General features: G+C 45.5%; 1 protein-coding gene across 2 annotated transcripts in view; it reads right to left on the reverse strand.

The window, feature by feature from the left end:
- Nucleotides 1-6,321: 6,321 nt before the first annotated feature.
- Nucleotides 6,322-18,525, reverse strand: part of ankhb (ANKH inorganic pyrophosphate transport regulator b) — a 287,434-nt gene continuing 275,230 nt past the window's right edge. For both annotated transcript variants that reach the window (XM_072509527.1, XM_072509528.1), the window contains one exon: nt 6,322-8,878. In XM_072509527.1, the coding sequence (XP_072365628.1) occupies nt 8,765-8,878 (114 nt within the window). In that variant the 3' untranslated portion in view covers nt 6,322-8,764. The remainder of the gene's footprint in view (nt 8,879-18,525) is intronic.

Consider the following 18,525-nt stretch of genomic DNA (forward strand, 5'->3'; position numbering starts at 1 on the left):
ATGGCAGAGTTAATGGATGGGAGACTGGTTTGCGTGATGGATTGGGCTATATTCACCACCTTTTGTAGTTTCCTGCGGTCTTGGGCAGAGCAGGATCCATACCAAGCTGTGATACAACCACAAAGAATGCTTTCTATGGTGCATCTGTAAAGGTTGGTGAGAGTTGGAGCTGACATACCAAATTCCCTTAGTCTTTTGAGAAAGTAGAGTCGTTGGTGGGCTTTCTTATATAGTGTCGGCATGGGGGGACTAGGACAAGGACAGGTTGTTGGTGATCTGGACACCTAAATACTTGAAGCTCTCGACCCGTTCTACTTCGTTCCCATTGATGTAGTGTTGCTCTCTTTTGTGGCTATAAATATGGCGGTTAATAAGGTCGACTTTCTTAATCTTAATTATGAATGTGCTTTCAGGGTCGCCAGTTATCTCTTGATACCGCCACAAGGTTCAACCGAATACCGACCAAAGAGCCAATACACTAGTTAGTTAGTTCAAAGTCAATGATACGACTTCCGGGTGTGGCGATGACCAGCTAAGTCGCACGTTTCGGCAGCTCCCGGTGGAACGGACTTTTGGGCTCATAATAAGAGCCCCAACGGCAATTTTAACGGCTAAAAGCACTGTGCGGTAAACCAGAAGGGAATCCCCCCTGGATACGGATGGAAAAAGGAGAGGAAAGTGGCCGGATTGCGGTGGATCCTTTAGAGCAGCGGCAAGGAAGGCAAGCAAAAACCAAGATGGCGTCGGAAGGTGGCAGTTTAATATGGGGCCCTGAACAACACGAGTTTTTGAAACGCTGCGTGGAAGAGCTTAAAAAGGAGATGAAGAAGGAGCTGTTGGCCCCGATATTACAGGCGATTGAAGGGCTAAAAGATGAGCAAAAGACCCAGGAGCGGGAGCTTCGGGTCGTGAAGGCAAAGGCTGCCGAGAACGAGGACGATATACAGGGCCTGGTGGTGAAGACGGAGATGCACGAGGCACACCATAAACGATGTGTGGAAAGGCTGGAGGTGCTGGAGAATAATGCGAGGAGGAAGAATTTAAGGATTCTTGGTCTTCCTGAAGGTGCAGAAGGGGCGGATGTCGGGGCATATGTGAGCACGATGCTGCACTCGTTAATGGGAGCGGAGGCCCCGACGGGTCCATTGGAGGTGGAGGGAGCATACCAAGTGATGGCGCGAGGACCGAGAGCAGGAGAAATTCCCAGAGCCATAGTGGTGAGATTCTTCCGTTTTAAGGACAGAGAGATGGTCCTCAGATGGGCAAAGAAAACTCGGAGCAGTAAGTGGGAGAACGCGGTGATCTGTGTATATCAAGACTGGAGTGCGGAGGTGGCGAGAAGGAGGGCGAGCTTTAATCGGGCCAAGGCGGTGCTTCATAAAAAGATTAAATTTGGAATGCTGCAGCCGGCAAGACTGTGGGTCACATATCAAGGGAAGCACCACTACTTTGAAACGGCGGATGAGGCGTGGACATTTATTGTTGAAGAGAAATTGGAATAAGCGGGTTAATAAAAAAGAACGTTTGAGACAAAGTGGTGGGGCGAATATGGGGGGCGAAGAGGGGGGAAAAAGGGGGGAGAGATGATTTTTATGTTGTTAATCCTGCGACCCGGTAACTTTTCTCTCTTCCACAGGTTGTGGGGAAGGAAGGGAGGTGGAGGAGCTGGGGGCGGGGCCAAAAGGGAAGCGCGGGCTTTGTTCCCGCGCTATGATAATTATGGCGGGAATAGGGAAGCAGGAAGGAGGGGGCGTCGCATGGTGCGAGCCGAGGTCACGGGGGGAAGCCGAGGTCGGCCAGAGTTTGCTGACTTCTGGGAGCAACATGGGGGGTGTAACTACGCTAGTGGGGGATCTAGCGGGGGGTGGTGGGAGGGGGGATTTACTGGGTTGCTGCTGCTGGGGAGAAGGGGGAGCTGGTATGGGGTGGGGGGGCGGGGCGGGAGGGCACCGCCTGGGGGGGACACAGCTGCGTGGGAACCGGGTGAGGAGCTGGATAAAAGGGGATGGCTAATCGACAAGGGGGGGGGGGGGTAAAGAGCCCCCTAACCCGGCTGATCACGTGGAATGTGAGAGGGCTGAACGGGTCGATAAAGAGGGCACGGGTACTCGCACACCTTAAGAAATTTAAAGCAGATGTGGTTATGTTACAGGAGACGCATTTGAAACTAATAGACCAGGTTAGACTACGCAAAGGATGGGTGGGGCAGGTGTTTCATTCGGGGCTAGATGCGAAAAACAGGGGAGTGGCCATACTAGTGGGGAAGCGGGTAATGTTTGAGGCAAAGACCATAGTGGCGGATAGTGGGGGCAGATACGTGATGGTGAGTGGCAAATTACAGGGGGAGGCGGTGGTCTTAGTGAACGTATATGCCCCGAACTGGGATGATGCCAACTTTATGAGGCGCATGTTAGGACGTATCCCGGACCTAGAGGTGGGGAAGTTGGTAATGGGTGGAGATTTTAACACGGTGCTGGAACCAGGGCTGGACAGATCGAGGTCCAGGACTGGAAGGAGGCCGGCAGCAGCCAAGGTGCTTAAAGACTTTATGGAGCAGATGGGAGGAGTAGACCCATGGAGATTTAGCAGACCTAGGAGTAAGGAGTTTTCGTTTTTCTCCTATGTCCACAAAGTTTATTCGCGAATATTGCCTGGGCTTGTCCCTGCTGGCTCCGCCTGTGGCTCCTCCCCTCGGGCTCATGTACAATGGTGTCTGGTCTCCGCCTCTGATCCAGTTCGGGATCAGAGGCCAGGAGGCTTTCTGTTTCGTGTATTAAAGCCTCAGTTATATTCACCACTCATTGTGTATTCATTGATGGCTTATCACCTGTGCAGGCAGGTCTCAAACTTCCCGTTCCTACCAATAAGGGGGATACAGGACAGGGTAGCTTCCACAGTGTGGGTGGGAGAAGGGAGGGTTTCTGACATTTACAAGGAACTCATGGGGTCAGAGGAGACGCAGACCGAGGAGTTGAAACGCAAGTGGGAAGAGGAGTTAGGAAAGATAGAGGATGGTCTCTCGGCCGATGCGTTGAGTAGAGTCAACGCGTCCACAACAGGTGCCACGCTCAGCCTGATACAGTTTAAGGTCGTTCACCAGGCCCACATGACAGTGGCCTGGGTGAGCAGGTTCTGTGGGGTAGTAGATAGGTGCGCGAGGTGTGCGGGAAGGTCAGCGAACCATGTCCATATGTTCTGGGCATGCCTAAAGCTTAGGGGATTCTGGCAGGGGTTTGCGGACGTTAAAAACAAGGCTGGCACCGAGTCCAGAAGTGGCGATTTTCAGAGTGTCGGAAGATCCGGGAATCCAGGAGGAGAAAGAGGCAGACGTTCTAGCCTTTGATTCCTAGGTAGCCCGGAGATGGATATTATTAGCTTGAAGGGACCCAAAGCCCCCGATGACGGAGACCTGGCTAACTGACATGGCTAGCTTTCTCTGTTTGGAGAAAATCAAGTTCGCTTTGAGAGGGTCAATGTTAGGGTTCGTCCGGAGGAGGCAGCCGTTCGTCGACTTCTTTGGGGAAAATTAACCGTCAGCAGAAGGGGGGGGGGGGAGCTTAGTTTAGAGTAGGGAGTTAGTAAAGGTGGGACCTGTAAGGGAGAAAGACGGCTTTTGTACTATGTTTATATTTTCATGTACATTGTTTATTTTGTTGTTGTAAAACCATAAATATCTCAATAAAATGTTTATTAAAAAAAATAAGACCTTGTTAATCACAAATTTGTTACTTCTTACCTGCAGCAATATGTTTACGTTGGAGATACAGAAATCCTTTCCCCCATCTAAATGACGCTTTAAACCATGGGCCCCAAATCATCAGCATCTTGTATTAGTGCTGGTTGCTTGAACTTTACTGGTGTTTATCAGTGAATTGAACCCTCAAATGCTCATGAACATGTTTAATGGTTAAGTGCTGTATGAAAGGCATAATTACATTTATGTTTGCTCTAAATCAAAAATGTACAATGGTAAGTTAGCAATTCATTTCAAAATAATGTTATTCTACTTTAACTTTTAAACTGCTATTTTATAAATCTTTCACACAAATGACCTTACAGACACATACAATTAGGATGTTTGTTGAGCCTCAATGCCCTGAAAGTTGCTTTGGAGTAATGAGACACAAAGGTTGCTCACCTTTGATGACAATTAGTGATGGGCAATAATTGCTGGCTTGCCAATGATATCCACATCCCACGCATGAATAAAGAAAAACAGGTCTGTCTTAATTACGGCCTGGATCTTACAATTGGCAATAGCCATGGCCTATATATATGGCCGTTTGGTTATACTAAATATTGTTGAAAAACAATATTGTGTCAAATTTATTGTCGTGCATTTATCAGGACACTCGCAAGAATACCAATGCATAAGAACTTTGTATGAGAAGTGCATTAATGATTGGCAAGTGGATTCTGATTGGTAATTGGTGGTCTCTTATACAGTATAAAGATGTTACCCCTGACTTTGGTGTCCTTGTGATTATCATGATGAGTGTAAGGCAAGAAGTTGACAAAATGTCTGTTTTTGGCTTGTATATATGGAATGTATATGATGACATTCTTGTAATTGATATTTTTAGAATGGATGGTACCTTCACTAAAATAACAGGCAAATAAATATTATTTAAAAATGTGGACTTTCAACTATAATCAAGGGTAATTTCTGGACTCAAGCTGTTATGCGTCAAATGGACATTGCTGCTCACTTTACGCGGAAGGCGTTTTCTCCTTTATGAACAAATGCATTAGTATGATCAAGATTCCAATAGAAAGATGCACATGTCTCAGCAATAAATACAACCAAGTATTTTCCCCAAACATGTTTGTATTTCCCCTAACTTAAAATATATTGAAGCCACATTTCTTGTTAAAATACCTCTTGCTGTAAATTGTCTCACTGCAGTTTGTTTTAAATTGTATTTTCTATTAATCTGAAGAGACAGTAAAGGAAGAACAAATTGGAGGCATGTTCATAGCTGGGTTAAATGGACTACAGTGTTACTGATTGATCGACTCAGGGTGGATGCTATCACATTCATGTATGATATCATGGAGCTGGGGATAAGGGGAATTCCTTTAGGGGAAGGGCAGAACAGATTGGATTGGATTTGTGAACAAAGGAATAAGAGAGTTCCAATTGGTCATCATTCGTTCTCCAAATGATTAGGTTATATCTATCTTGTGCATACTGCCATGCTACTAATGTTTCCCCAGAGCGGAGAAACTACGTCATCTTCTTCACAGCCTTCAACACGTCACTGATGACGATGAACATCTTGCCAAGGTCATCCCCACACCCCCACTACTTGCCTTCAAACAACCGCGCAACCTCAAACAAACCATTGTTTGCAGCAAACTACCCAGCCTTCAGAACAGTGACCACGACACCACACAACCCTGCCATGGCAATCTCTGCAAGACGTGCCAGATCATCAACATGGATACCACTATTACACGTGAGAACACCACCCACCAGGTATGCGGTACATACTCGTGCGACTCGGCCAACGTTGTCTACCTCATACGCTGCAGGAAAGGATGTCCCGAAGCGTGGTACATTGGTGAGACCATGCAGACGCTGCGACAACGAATGAACGGACATTGCGCAACAATCACCAGGCAGGAATGTTCCCTTCCAGTCGGGGAACACTTCAGCAGTCAAGGGCATTCAGCCTCTGATCTCCGGGTAAGCGTTCTCCAAGGCGGCCTTCAGGACGCGCGACAACGCAGAATCGCCGAGCAGAAACCTATAGCCAAGTTCCGCACACATGAGTGCCGCCTCAACCGGGACCTGGGATTCATGTCGCATTACATTCATCCCCCACCATCTGGCCTGCGAAATCCTACCAACTGTCCTGGCTTGATACAATTCACACCTCTTTAACCTGGGGTTACCCCATCTCTGGATCTGTAAAGATTTAATCACCTGCTAATGGTCGCATTCCAAGCATTGTTTGGCATCTTTGAATTTGTCTATATATATGTTTCTGGAACATACCTCTTCATTCACCTGAGGAAGGAGCAGCGCTCCGAAAGCTAGTGACATCGAAACAAACCTGTTGGACTTTAACCTGGTGTTGTAAGACTTCGTACTGTGCTCACCCCAGTCCAACGCCGGCATCTCCACATCATGACTAATGTTTAACTAATTGTACTTGATCATTAAAATTACTGATGCCCCTGTTGGGACTGTCTTGTCAAACTAATCTATCCACATATGATGAGTTTCTTTATTTTGAATGAATATTCAATGTTACTATTATGAAGCATGGGTGGTACTTTGTATTTCCCATTCAAAAATATCATGGATTGTCAGGAAAATGTCCAGCATGCATGCTTAGTTGCATTTTTATTTCTCCAGTGGTGCCAGTCAGCATACATTGTCCCAACACATATTCCCCGATGGGGTGAACTGAGATTTGGATCTTGAATGCTATTTTATGCAAGGTTTTACATACAGCACAATGAAAACATAATCAAGGCGAGAAAAAAACATTTTAATTGAGTACCCAACTGAAGTAAATGGCACAAGCTCAAAGATCCAAAATAATAGATTCAAATCTATTAATACCATGAAAAAATATACATACATTATATTTAGAAACAACATTCTCTATTTGGTATTTTAAAATTATGCTTGCATATTAAACAGAGTTGAATGCTTCAAATATAACTGATGGAAACTTGTATTTTTTTTTTAAAAAAACAATTCGCTGCTTGGTGAAATTTGAATTAAAGCATGTTTCATAATCAGTTTAGTTATAATAGAGGACATTTTCCATCGACTACAAACACTCATAACTTCATTACGCGTAATATCTAACAACTTAGCAACAGTAATGTCAAGAGTCCTGTTGAAATAATTTGTGACCAAGATGTTTAAATGCAGGGGATAAAGGCTGTGGTTTCCTTTGTTTTTTGAAAACTATGCAAGAGAACAGCGAACATTGTGAACTCGATTATTTGGAATTCACATTAAAGCTTGACCGCTCGTTACATTAATTAGAAAATGATTTCACTCACACCAAAACACCTTTGTAGTCATGCCCTTTTATACCCTGCAGCATGGCAAAGCTGCCCACCAACCATTTTGAGTAAGGATCTGTCACTATTACAATGCCTCCATCCAAATGACATCAACTTCCCGTCTGCTGCAAAATGTTTATTACAGGCAGTATTACAATCATTTACAAAACGGGTGATTGTGCAGTTTATACAAAAAATGTACCACTTTCCCCCAAAATCTTCTGCTCAATGAGTTGGTGCTGAAAGTTGGAATACTTTCCAGTACAGTTTAACTAGAGTGAAGCTTACTTTCCCCTACACAAACAGTATCCTTCGGTCCCAAATTGTATCAGAGTAATGCATTTCTATTTCAACAGCCAGTGGCCTCTACATGAGACTGCCGTTTTGATGGCAAATTAAAGATAATTAATTCTTTGATGTGGTTCTGTACTCTCCAAGGACTGGAGTGAGACTGCCCAGGAAGTATGAAAGAGTTTTCTTGTATATAACATTAACAAATATATTAAAAATTAGTGAAGCAAATGAAGGATTGGATGAAAATAGTAGGCTGTAAAATGAATGGCAGGCATTGGGACTGGGAAGGAGGAAAATGGGCTGGAGATTATCTGCAGCAGATTAGGAGCTTCTCAAATGCGTTGTGCACATCTTCAGCTCAGTATCCCAGTTAACATAAAGTTGGGTTGGTTTGAGTCCTTGATGTAATGTGCAGGGAAAAAATGTTGCTTCATGCAGAAAAAGGGTAAAAGTGGGCTATGTCTGTGCTGATCTCAACTCTTCCACAGAAACCAAGCACTGAGCTATAACATTCATCAACTGTCAAGCTGTAATGGACAAAAAACAATTTGAATCAATGGTACCCACTGCTTTACAATATACAATGCTCTGAAGCAGTACACATGTATCAAAATGATACAACACATTTGTTTATAGGTGGCAAATAAACTATTTTAAACATTATTTAAGATGCCAAATTACACCCTGTCTTAAAATCTCATTTATTTCAAGTAATAATCTCTCGTGCCACTTGATATTATGAGTCTATGAAATTCAAGTCTTGTCTGTGTTTTAATTTCTCCCATTACTGCTTTACTTACAAGTCACCACCACATGCATAACGTTCTCCCCAATATACTGATATCAAACTCTTCTGTTATTGTAAAAAAATATTTTGATATGTTCAACCTTTTTATTTTTTTACAAAATTGTGTCCTTTATGGTGTCTTCAGAACTTCACGCCTTGAGCAGCAACATTATGGCAATAAATCACACAGCTCACTGGAAACCGAACTGCAAATATACATGAAAAAACTCACAACATAATATTATTCAAGCAGTTAAATAAAGTATAAATCCCAAATATGCACCCTTAGTCTATCAAAAGATACTGATGGAGAACAGGGCAGCAGTATAGTCAACAGAAGATGTAGGTGCTTTGGTTTTAGATGTGTTGCGAATACCATGGGAAGAAGGATGTCAGCCAACTTAACCGTGGAAGACTTTCTGGATGTTTTCTTTCGAAGTTGCTTTCATCCATGTATTAGCTGAAATAAAACTGCATGCAAGAAGCCTGAAGTCCAGCCTGTCCAATGATATGAGCAATTCAGCAACATAATTAGAAGTTGTCTTTGGTGTTGGTAGACACTCTCCGGAAAAATAAAGGATGGAAGCAGAAGTGAAGGGTGGATTAACATGATTATATTGTACCATCGTGATCCCTGCAGAGTATAAATGTTGCTCATTCATCTTCATCCAACTCCACTACCTCAGACATTTCCTCAGGTATAGTTGCGGAATTCATTGCAGAGTCCTCTCCATCAGCGGCTGCTTCATCCAGAGATCTTTTCTTTTTCTGTAGTAAAAGCAATTTTAGCATTGCAGATTACAATTCAGCAATTTGATACCAACCTCTGAATTCCATTTGCATGTATCTTCTGTATACTGCAAAATATGGTGGCTGTTTCAGATTGCATTGTACTTCAATTTAACTTTTATTTCATCATTTATTTTTGCTGTCTCTGCCTAATCCCATGCTCTTCTATAACAGCCTTCTATGAAGGCTGGCAATCTGCTGCACTGCCGGTGAAGATCAGAAAAATCACTTGGGGGGGGGGGGGATATGGAGGGGGAGGAGATGAGAGGGGGGAGGAGGGGGAGGGAAGGGGGGAGGGGAGGGAAGAGGGGGAGATGGCTGCCAGGAAGACAGCACCACATTCTAAGTTGATTGCAGTCAATGGACCTACGTTCTGACCTCATGAGGGAATGAGATACTGCCACCCAGCATCTCCTGTATGGCGTGACTGACAAATGACTTCACCATAACACCTTATATTGGGGGCCACATCTGTGCCACCTCTGTTAAGGAGATGTAAGTATCAGCCTTCGAGTTCAATGCTTGGGGCTAGACCTCCAATTATTTTGCATAACCTAAAGAATGAAGTGAACAAAATCAAATTAACCGAGGGATAAATTGAGACAGTCCCAGGGGCTAGACCTCCAGAGGGTTAACAATCGGGTGGAAATCAGTTGCACACTCATGCATTACAATGCTGACTAAAGTGGCACAATTGACTCATTAAGGATGAGGGAGCTGATTGGGCAATTGGCTTCCCCTTGTGGCAGAGGAGGCACACCAAATGGATGTGAAAACTATAATTTGCAGTCAACTACATCCTTGGAGGGCACCCTCATTCTTTTTTAAATAATAATCTTTACTGTTACAAGTAGGTTTACTTACAATGAAGTTACTGTGAAAAGTCCCTAGTTGCCACATTCCGCCGCCGCCTGTTTGGGTACACAGAGAGAGAATTCAGAATGTCCAAATGACCTAACAGCACATTTTTCGGGACTTGTGGGAGGAAACCAACTGGAGCACCCAGAGAAACCCACGCAGACATGGGGAGATCATGCAGACTCCACACAGACAGTGACCCAAGCCAGGAAATGAACCTGGGACCCTAGTGCTGTGAAGCAATAGTGATAAGCACTGTGCTACTTCAGCTTTCATGAGCTGCGGTTTAAATTAGCCTTCGAACTTGAACAACCAGCCACCCAGACACTAATCCACGACAGCCTGGCCTCCTAACCAGTGGCCTTGAACTTCTAGACATCTCATGCCCTCACTCCTCACCCCTAGGAGAATTACGTGACCTGCTGAGTGTCGAGATGCTTGATTCAGGTGGAGTTGAGAGGGGAAATTGAGGGAAGAGGCTATTGTGTGACAGGGAGGGAGTGAGGTTTCTTGTAGGGGGATGCGCATGGGTGGATGTCCCAGATCCTGATAGACCTGTGGATCAGGGCATTGTCAGGACTCTTCAGCAGTTAAAAACGGAGCCCCGATCTCTTCCTGTACTGTTGTGCTGAGTTCGTCAGTGCAGGCAATGAAGATAAGTACGGCCTCGGCAGAAGCCCCCCAAAAAGTCCCTGCAGGCTCCGAGAAACATCCCACCATTTGTGCCCAAAACTGGATTTTTCATGAAATCATGCCTGATGTCTCTGCTCCACACCATCCAAGAGTTTGGTGAGGGTTCCCTCCGTGAAATGTGGTGCTGTCTTCCTGGCGGCCATCCCAAATTGGACCTGTAACGAGTGCTGGGGAGGTGTTTAAAAAGAACATCCTAGGACTTCTGGTGGCAGCCTTGGAGTAGGAGGTTGTGTATTTGGTAGCTCCCGCTTGTGGTGGACTTTTTGGACCTTTTCTCCCGACCTTTGTGGAATTTGATCGGAAAAATCGGAGGCGGGCGAGACAGAGAGGAGGAATCCCCCACCAGTTTATGGAGACATGGACCAGAAGTGGTCTTCAAAGAAGAAATAGCTGGGCAAAAAAGACGCGTGCAGAACCTACAGCATAGGGGAACATGGTGGTGGTGCAGGGTCCTGGATTGGTGGACCAGTGGTCAACGGTACAGCTAGTGAAATTTATTCAGGAGAGTTTCGCCAAGCAAAAATGGGAGGGTTTAGACCCGAGTAAGGCATCAATCGGGTGGAACAGAGACTAGAAGCCACGGACTGGCGGTCCAGAGGATGGAAGAGAAGGTGGCCGAGCACGAGGACCAGCTAACCGCGATGGAGGAGGAGATGGGGCTGATGAGGGACAACCAGAAAAGGCTGCAGGGGAAGGTGGAGGATTTAGAGAACAGGTCCCGTGGACAGAACCTGAGGATCGTCGGCCTCCCGGAGGGCAGCGAGGGAACGGACGCAAGGGCATACGTGGCAAGTATGCTTGAAAAGCTGCTGGGTGATGGGGCGTTTGCTCGACCCTTGGAAGTGGACAGAGCACAAAGAGCGCTTGCAAGGAAGCCGCATTTGAATGACCCGAATGCACCGGTTCCTGGATAAGGAACAGATTTTACGGCGGGCCAAGCAGACTCGGAGCTGCAAGTGGGAGGACAGCATGCTGTGCGTCTACCAGGACCTGGGTGTGAACAGGCCAAAAAAGAGCGGGATTTATTTAAATCGTCCCTCTTCAAGAAGGGGGTGAAGTTTGGAATGTTACACCCAGCTTGTTTGTGGGTCACCGATGAGGGTCAAGAACATTACTTTGGATCGCCGGACGAGATGATGGTCTTTGTTAAGGACAAAAGAGTGTCAGGTGACTGAAGATACTGAACGTTGGGAGCGGGTAATGCTGTGCTTGTACTGTTAAAGTTATTTTTGTTTTGGCCTGCACACGGAGTGCTTTTTTTTGTCAGTTTTTGGGCCGTTGCTCAGTTTGGTATGTGAATTAACTTTGTTCTTGTGCGGGGATGGGAGGTCAAATTTTTCTTATACGTGTCTGTTGGGGATTGTGATGTTTTGAATATGTATGTTTGAGCGGGGTGGGGGGGGGGGGGGGGTTGAGGGGGTGGAAGGGAGAGCAATAGTGGGTCGGATGTTTGGCGCCATGGACGGGGGGGGGGGCTACCAGGCTAGCTGGGCGGGCTAGCCCACAGAAGCGCAGTGGGGGGCGAGCAGGTGATACGTTTGTTGAGGGGGGTTGGGATTGTTGTTCTGTTAATGAGGGGGGGGGGGATGCTCAGCCGACAGGGGAGGGACTGTTGCTGGGAGACAAATTGGAGGTCGAGGACGGTGGGTGCCCGAGGGCAGGCCTGTGGAAGCGTGGGACGCGAGCTGGAGGCTGGCCTAAGAAGGGTGATGGTTGATTTGCGGGGGAGGGGTTGGGGCGCATGGTGCCCCCCGACCAGATGGAATGTTAGAGGGCTGAATGGGCTGATCAAGAGGAGGTTGAAGGCGGACGTGGCAATGCTGCAGGAGGCACACCTGAGGATAATGGATCAGACTAGACCGAGGAAGGGGTGGGTCAGGCAAGTATTTCACTTGGGGTTGGACTCTAAGACTAGTGGGGTCGCGATCTTGATCAATAAGCGGGTGTTATTTGAGACAGGGAATATAGTTGCGGGAATATAGGTATATCATGGTGAGTGGGAAGCTCGAGGGGATGCCGGTGGTGTTCGTAAATATTTACGCACCAAACTGGGACGATGCGGAGTTTATGAGGCGGGTGTTAGGGAAGATCCCGGACCTGGACTCGCATAGGCTGATCATGAGGGGGGACTTCATTACGGTCATTGATCGGTCGAGTTCAAGGACAGGGAGGGTGACAGCTGCGACGAAGGAATTAAAGGGGTTCATGGAGCAGATGGGGGGGGGGGGGTAGACCCATGGAGGTTCAGACGGCCAAGAGCGAAGGAGTTTTCTTTCTTTTCCCATGTCCACAAATTATACTCCTGTATCGATTTTGTCATCTTGAACAGGGCTTTACTGGCGTGGGTGGTAGATACCGAGTATTCGGCGATCGTTATGTCGGACCATGCCCCACACTGGGTGGATCTACGGGTGAGCAAGAAGGGTGGTCAGCACCCGCAATGGAGATTGGGCGTAGGACTGTTAGCGGATGAGGGGGGGTGCTGGCGTGTGAGGGAGGCCATCCAGAACTATCTGGAAATAAATGACATGGGGGAAGTCTCGGCAACAACAGTTTGGGAAGCGCTGAAGGCAGTGGTCAGGGGGTAGCTAATCCCGACACGGGCCCATAAGGAGAAGATGGAGTGGGCAGAGATAGGTTGGTTGGGGAAATACTCCAGGTGTATAGGAGATATTCGGAGGCCATGGAGGCAGGTGATTTGTTATGTTGTAGGTGTAAGCCGGCTTCTTTGTGGTGCACTTGACAAAGGAAGGTTCAGACGTGGAGATAAGTTCAACACGTTTATTAAACTATTTACACTTCTATTACTCGGGTTCGACACTACTGCTAATCCTACTATAGCTACCCAGACTGACTAACCAGCTGCTGCAATCCACGTGGTGGGTCTAATATTGAATCAACCCTGTGTCTGTACTCACTGACTGTCTCCACTGAAAGGGGCAGATCATGTGTGTGGTGTCCTTTATATATGGGTTGGTGTAATGCCCCACCCCCTGTGGTCGTGTCACTTCCTTGTGTATCGTGAATGTCCATTGGCCGTCTCCTATCTAACTGATCTATTGGCTGAGTGTGTGTGTGTGTGTGTGATGTTTCTGGTGCTCCCTCTAGTGTCTAGCTAGCCTACATGCATTTACATTGATGCACATCACCACAGCAGGGTTATTGAAGGAGCGGCAGAATCTACAGATGGAGTTTGGTCTGTTATCTACAGGGAAGGCGGTGGGGCAGTTGATGAAGGCGAGGGGGGCGATATAGAAGTATGGGGAGAAGGCCAGCAGGATGCTTGCACACCAGCTAAGTAAAAGGGAGGCGACCAGGGAGATAGGAAGAGTGAAGGACAGAGGAGGGAAACACGGTACTGGATGCAGCGGGGGTGAACGGGGTGTTAAGGAGTTTTACAGTCGGCTGTATGAGTCGGAACACCCAGCTGGGGTAGAGGGGATGAGGTAGTTTTTGGAAGGGTTCGAGTTTCCAAAGGTGGAGGAAGGGTTGGTGGAGGGGTTGGGAGCCCCGATTGGAATTGAAGAAATAGTAGAGGGGCTGGAGGCCATGCAGTTGGGTAAAGCCCCGAGACCGGACGGCTTATTGTGGCCTTGGATAAAATGTGCACCTCATGAACAGCCACAGGGTGAAAAAAAGCAATGCTCAACAAAGACCATAAGCAGAATTAGGCCACTTGGCCCATCGAGACTGCTTCACCATTCAATCATGGCTGATGTTTTTCTCATCTCCATTCTCCTGCCTTCTCCCCTGATCCCCTTATTAATCAAGAACCTATCTATTTCTGTCTTAAAGACACTCAGTGATTTGGCCTCCACAGCCTCCTGACGCAGAGTTCCACAGATTCACCACCCTCTGACTGAAGAAATTCCTCCTCATCTCTGTTTTAAAGGATCGTCCCTTTAGTCTGAGATTGTGCCCTCTGCTTCTAGTTTTTCCTACAAGTGGAAACATCCTCTCCACGTCCACTCTATCCAGGCCTCGCAGTATCCTGTAAGTTTCAATAAGATTCCCCTCATCCTTCTAAACTCCAACAAGTACAGAGCCAGAGTCGTCAACCGTTCCTCATATGACAAGCTCTTCATTCCAGGGATCATTCTTGTGAACCTTCTCTGGACCCTTGTATTGTCCAACACTTGTATTCATATGAAAGTCAGCAAATAAAAATTAATCTAGAATCTCATCAGTAAGAAATTGCTGTCTGAAATGCTTTGCTCCTCCAGAAGTTTAGCCCCAACAGTGGACTGGATTCTCCAGTTCCCCAGTCACGTGTTTCTCGGCAGCATGCCGTTCACTGGTGGCAGGATTCTATACTCCCACCGCTTGTCAATGTGGTTTCCTATTGAACCCATCCCACTCCGCCGGGAAACCTGTTGGGGGGGGGGGGGTGAATCACAACAAATTCCAGCCAATTTCTCCTGAGAGATTAGGAATTAACATGAAGGGCTTGAAGTATAGCAGTACTTACGTGATAGGTAATTATTAAACTTGTCAAGACAGCGAATCATGTGCACATGTTTTGGGCGAATCATGCGCACATGTTTTGGGGTTGTGAAAAATTGGAAAGATTCTTGGCGGGAGTGTTCATGGTCTTAGCCACGATAGTGGAGGAGGGAGTGGACCCAGACCCTCTGGTGGCGATATTTGGGTTTTCAGAGAAGCCAGAGCTCATGGAGAGGAGGAAGGCCAATGTCTTGACCTTTGCCTCTCTGATTGCACGGCAACAAATTTTGCTGGAGTGGCGGTCGGCATCGCCACCGGGGGTAGCAGCATGGTTGGGTGACCTGTATGCCTTCCTGCGGTTAGAGAAGATAAAGTATGAGTTAAGGGGCTCAGCAGGGGAGTTTGAGAAAAGGTGGGGGATGTTTGTGACCGTGTTTGAGGAGCTGTTCATTGCAGGGGGGGGTGAAAAATCTGTACAAACTGTATAGTTGATTGTTGGGAAGAATGTTTCCCGGGGTGTTTATTTGCTGTAACCTACTTTGATACAAGTTTGAATAAAATGCGTTTAAAAAAAAAATTAAACTTGTCAAGAGAATGTCAGGGCTTGTCCATTACTGTGTAAGTACATTTGTAGCAGCTTGACAAATTTTAATTACCAGGAAGCAACCTCTCTAGCATTGAAAATTAAATTTTACAAGTGTGAATTCTTATTCTTTAAGATTAGATTATTGTTGGAGATTTAAACAAATAGGAAAGTTATTTAGTTTGTCCCTTCCATCTCTTGCTCTCTCGTGGGAACACAGGAACAGGCAGCAGCCATTTAGGCTCTTGAGCCTTTTCTGTCATTCACTGAGATCAAAGATGACTTGCAACCTGCCAACAAGCCTATATACCTGCCTTTTCCCCATCTCCCATAATAACCTTGGGAAACAATTTAACAATCTCAGGCTAAAAATCGACTTAGCATTAATTGCCATTTGAGGATCAGAGTTTTAAACATTTACCATTTTTTGTGGAAGTGACCTGGGAGACTAGGTTGAAAGATAGGACAGTAGCGATGCAGTGACAGAGAAATATTGAATAATGCTCAACAAGGATTTATCTCAGTGATAAAGAAAGACTCTTTGAGAAGGATGCATCATCCACGGCTAAATAAGGATGGTAAGAATAGTATCAAATTAAAACAAACACTATACAAATATTCAAAGATAAGTCGTAGATCAGATGATTGTACAGGTTCTGAGAGTCAACGAATGACTGAAAAAAGTGATAAATTAATGTATATGGGAAAGCTGGCCAGAAATATAAAAACAGATGGCAAGAGTTTCTACAAGTATTTAAAAAGGAAAAGAAGAACTAATTGAGCGATGGTCCTCTAGAGAGTGAGTCTGGGGAACAAATAATGGAAAACAAGGAAACAGCAGAATTGTTAACCAGGCATTTTATATCTGTCTTCACTGTAGAAGAAAACTTCTCAAAGATACTTGAAAATCAAGAGGTGAAAGGGAGGGATATCTTAAAAACAATCACCTGGGAAAAGTTGCTCAGAAAACTATTACACTTAAAGGTTGACAAATTCCCAGGTCCCAATGGCCTGCATCCTGGGATCTTAAAAGAAGTGACCTCAGAGATACTAGAATATTACGTGCAGTTCTGGTCACCACATTATAGGAAGGATGTGATAGCACTGGAAAGGGTGCAGAGGAGATTTTCCAGGATGTTGCCTGGGCTGGAGGGTCTAATCTAGGAGGGGAGATATGATTGGCTGGGGTTGTTTTCCTTGGAGAAGCGAAGGTTGAGGGGGGACCTGAGAGAGGTCTATAAGGTTATTAGGGACGTAGATAGGTGGATAGGAAGGCACCTTTTCCATTAGTGGAGGGGTATAGATTTAAAAGAAGAGGTGAAAGACTTAGAGGAGAGTTGAGGAGAAACCTTTTCAGCCAGAGGGTGGTGGGAGACTGGAATTCACCATCTGAAAGGCTGGTTTAGTCAGAAACTCTCGTAACATTTAAGATGTATTTAGATATTAATTTGCATTGCCATAACCTCCAGGGTTATGGCCAAGTGTTGGAAAATGGGATTAGTGTAGTCAGATCTTTGTTAACCAGCATGGAAATGATGGGCCAAATGGCCTCCTTCTGTGCTGTAAAAGTCTAGGAGTTTATGAATCTCGATACATTGCTTGTAATCTTCCAAAATTCCACAGATTTTGGAAGGGTCCCAACGGATTGAAAAATTAACAAATGTAACACCTTTATTTGAGGGAGGAGCCAGAAAGCAGGAAACTATTGGCCAGTTAGCCAAACATCTGACGTAGGAAAATTGCTAAAATCCATTATTCAGGATACTTAGAAAATCATAATGAGCTCAGGCAGAGTCAACATGGTTATGTGAAAGGGAAGTTGTGTCTAACTAATTTATAAGAGCTCTTTGAGGAAACAACAAACAAGGTAGATAAAGGAGAATGTACTTGGACATCCAGCGATAAACGTTAAGGTACCACATCAAAAGTTTCTGCACAAACTAAAAGCTTATGGCATAGGTGGTAACAGGTAGCAGAGAGTAGGGATAAATGGGTCTTTTTGAGATTGACAAGTTGTAACTTGTGAAGTGGTACAGGAATCTGTGCTGGAGTCTCAGCTATTTTCAATCTCCATCAATGACTTGGGTGAAGAGACCCAGGGCTGGATTCTCTGCCCCGCGCCACATTTCTGCCCCGACCTGCCGGCATGATGTTCTGTTACGCCGGCCGGTCAATGGGGTTTCCCATTGTGGGGCAGCCCCACGCCGTCGGGAAACCCCTAAGCGCCGGCAAAACGGAGAATCCAGCCCTCAATGTATAGTAGCCAAATTTGCTGCTAACACCAAGAAAGGTAGGAAAGTAAATTGTCGAGAGAAGGTAAAGAATCTACTAAAGTATATAGGAAGGTGAGTGGGCAGAAATTTGGTAGATGTACTATAACGCTGGAAAATGTGAACCTCTCCGCTTTTGCAGAAGAATAGAAATTTAAATGGAGAGAGATTGCAGAACTTGGTAGTACAAATGGATCTAGGTATCCAGACATGAATAGCACGCAGGTACATAGCAAGTAATTAAGAAAGCAAAAGGAATGTTTACATTTATTGCAAGGGGAACGGAATCTAAAAGTAGGGAAGTTTTACTGCAACTTTACAGAGCCCTGGATGAAACCACATCTGATGTACTGTGCCCAGTTCTGGCCTCCTTATTTAAAAAATATATATAATTGCATTAGAAACAGTTCAAAGAAGGTTCAATCAACTCATTCCTGGAATGATGTGCTTATCTTATGAAGAAAGGTTGAACAGACTGGGACTTTGCTCATAGGAGTTTCGAAGAATGAAAGATGATCTTTTTGAAACATAGAAGATCCTGAGGGAACTTGATAAGCCGCTGATGCTGGGAAGACATTTCGTCTTGTTGGGGAGACTAGAAAAATAAGAACTTTTAAGACAGAAATGATGAGAAAGATTTTCCCTCAGAGGATTGATGGTCTGTGGAATTCTCTTCCCCAGAAAGCAGTGAGGCTGATTCATTGAATTTAATCAAGGCTGAGTTAAATCTTTGATTGACAAGAGGGTCAAGTGTTATGTGGCAGACAGAAAGTGTAGTT

Source organism: Scyliorhinus torazame, chromosome 6 (assembly GCF_047496885.1).
Source record: "Scyliorhinus torazame isolate Kashiwa2021f chromosome 6, sScyTor2.1, whole genome shotgun sequence".
NCBI lineage: Eukaryota > Metazoa > Chordata > Chondrichthyes > Carcharhiniformes > Scyliorhinidae > Scyliorhinus > Scyliorhinus torazame.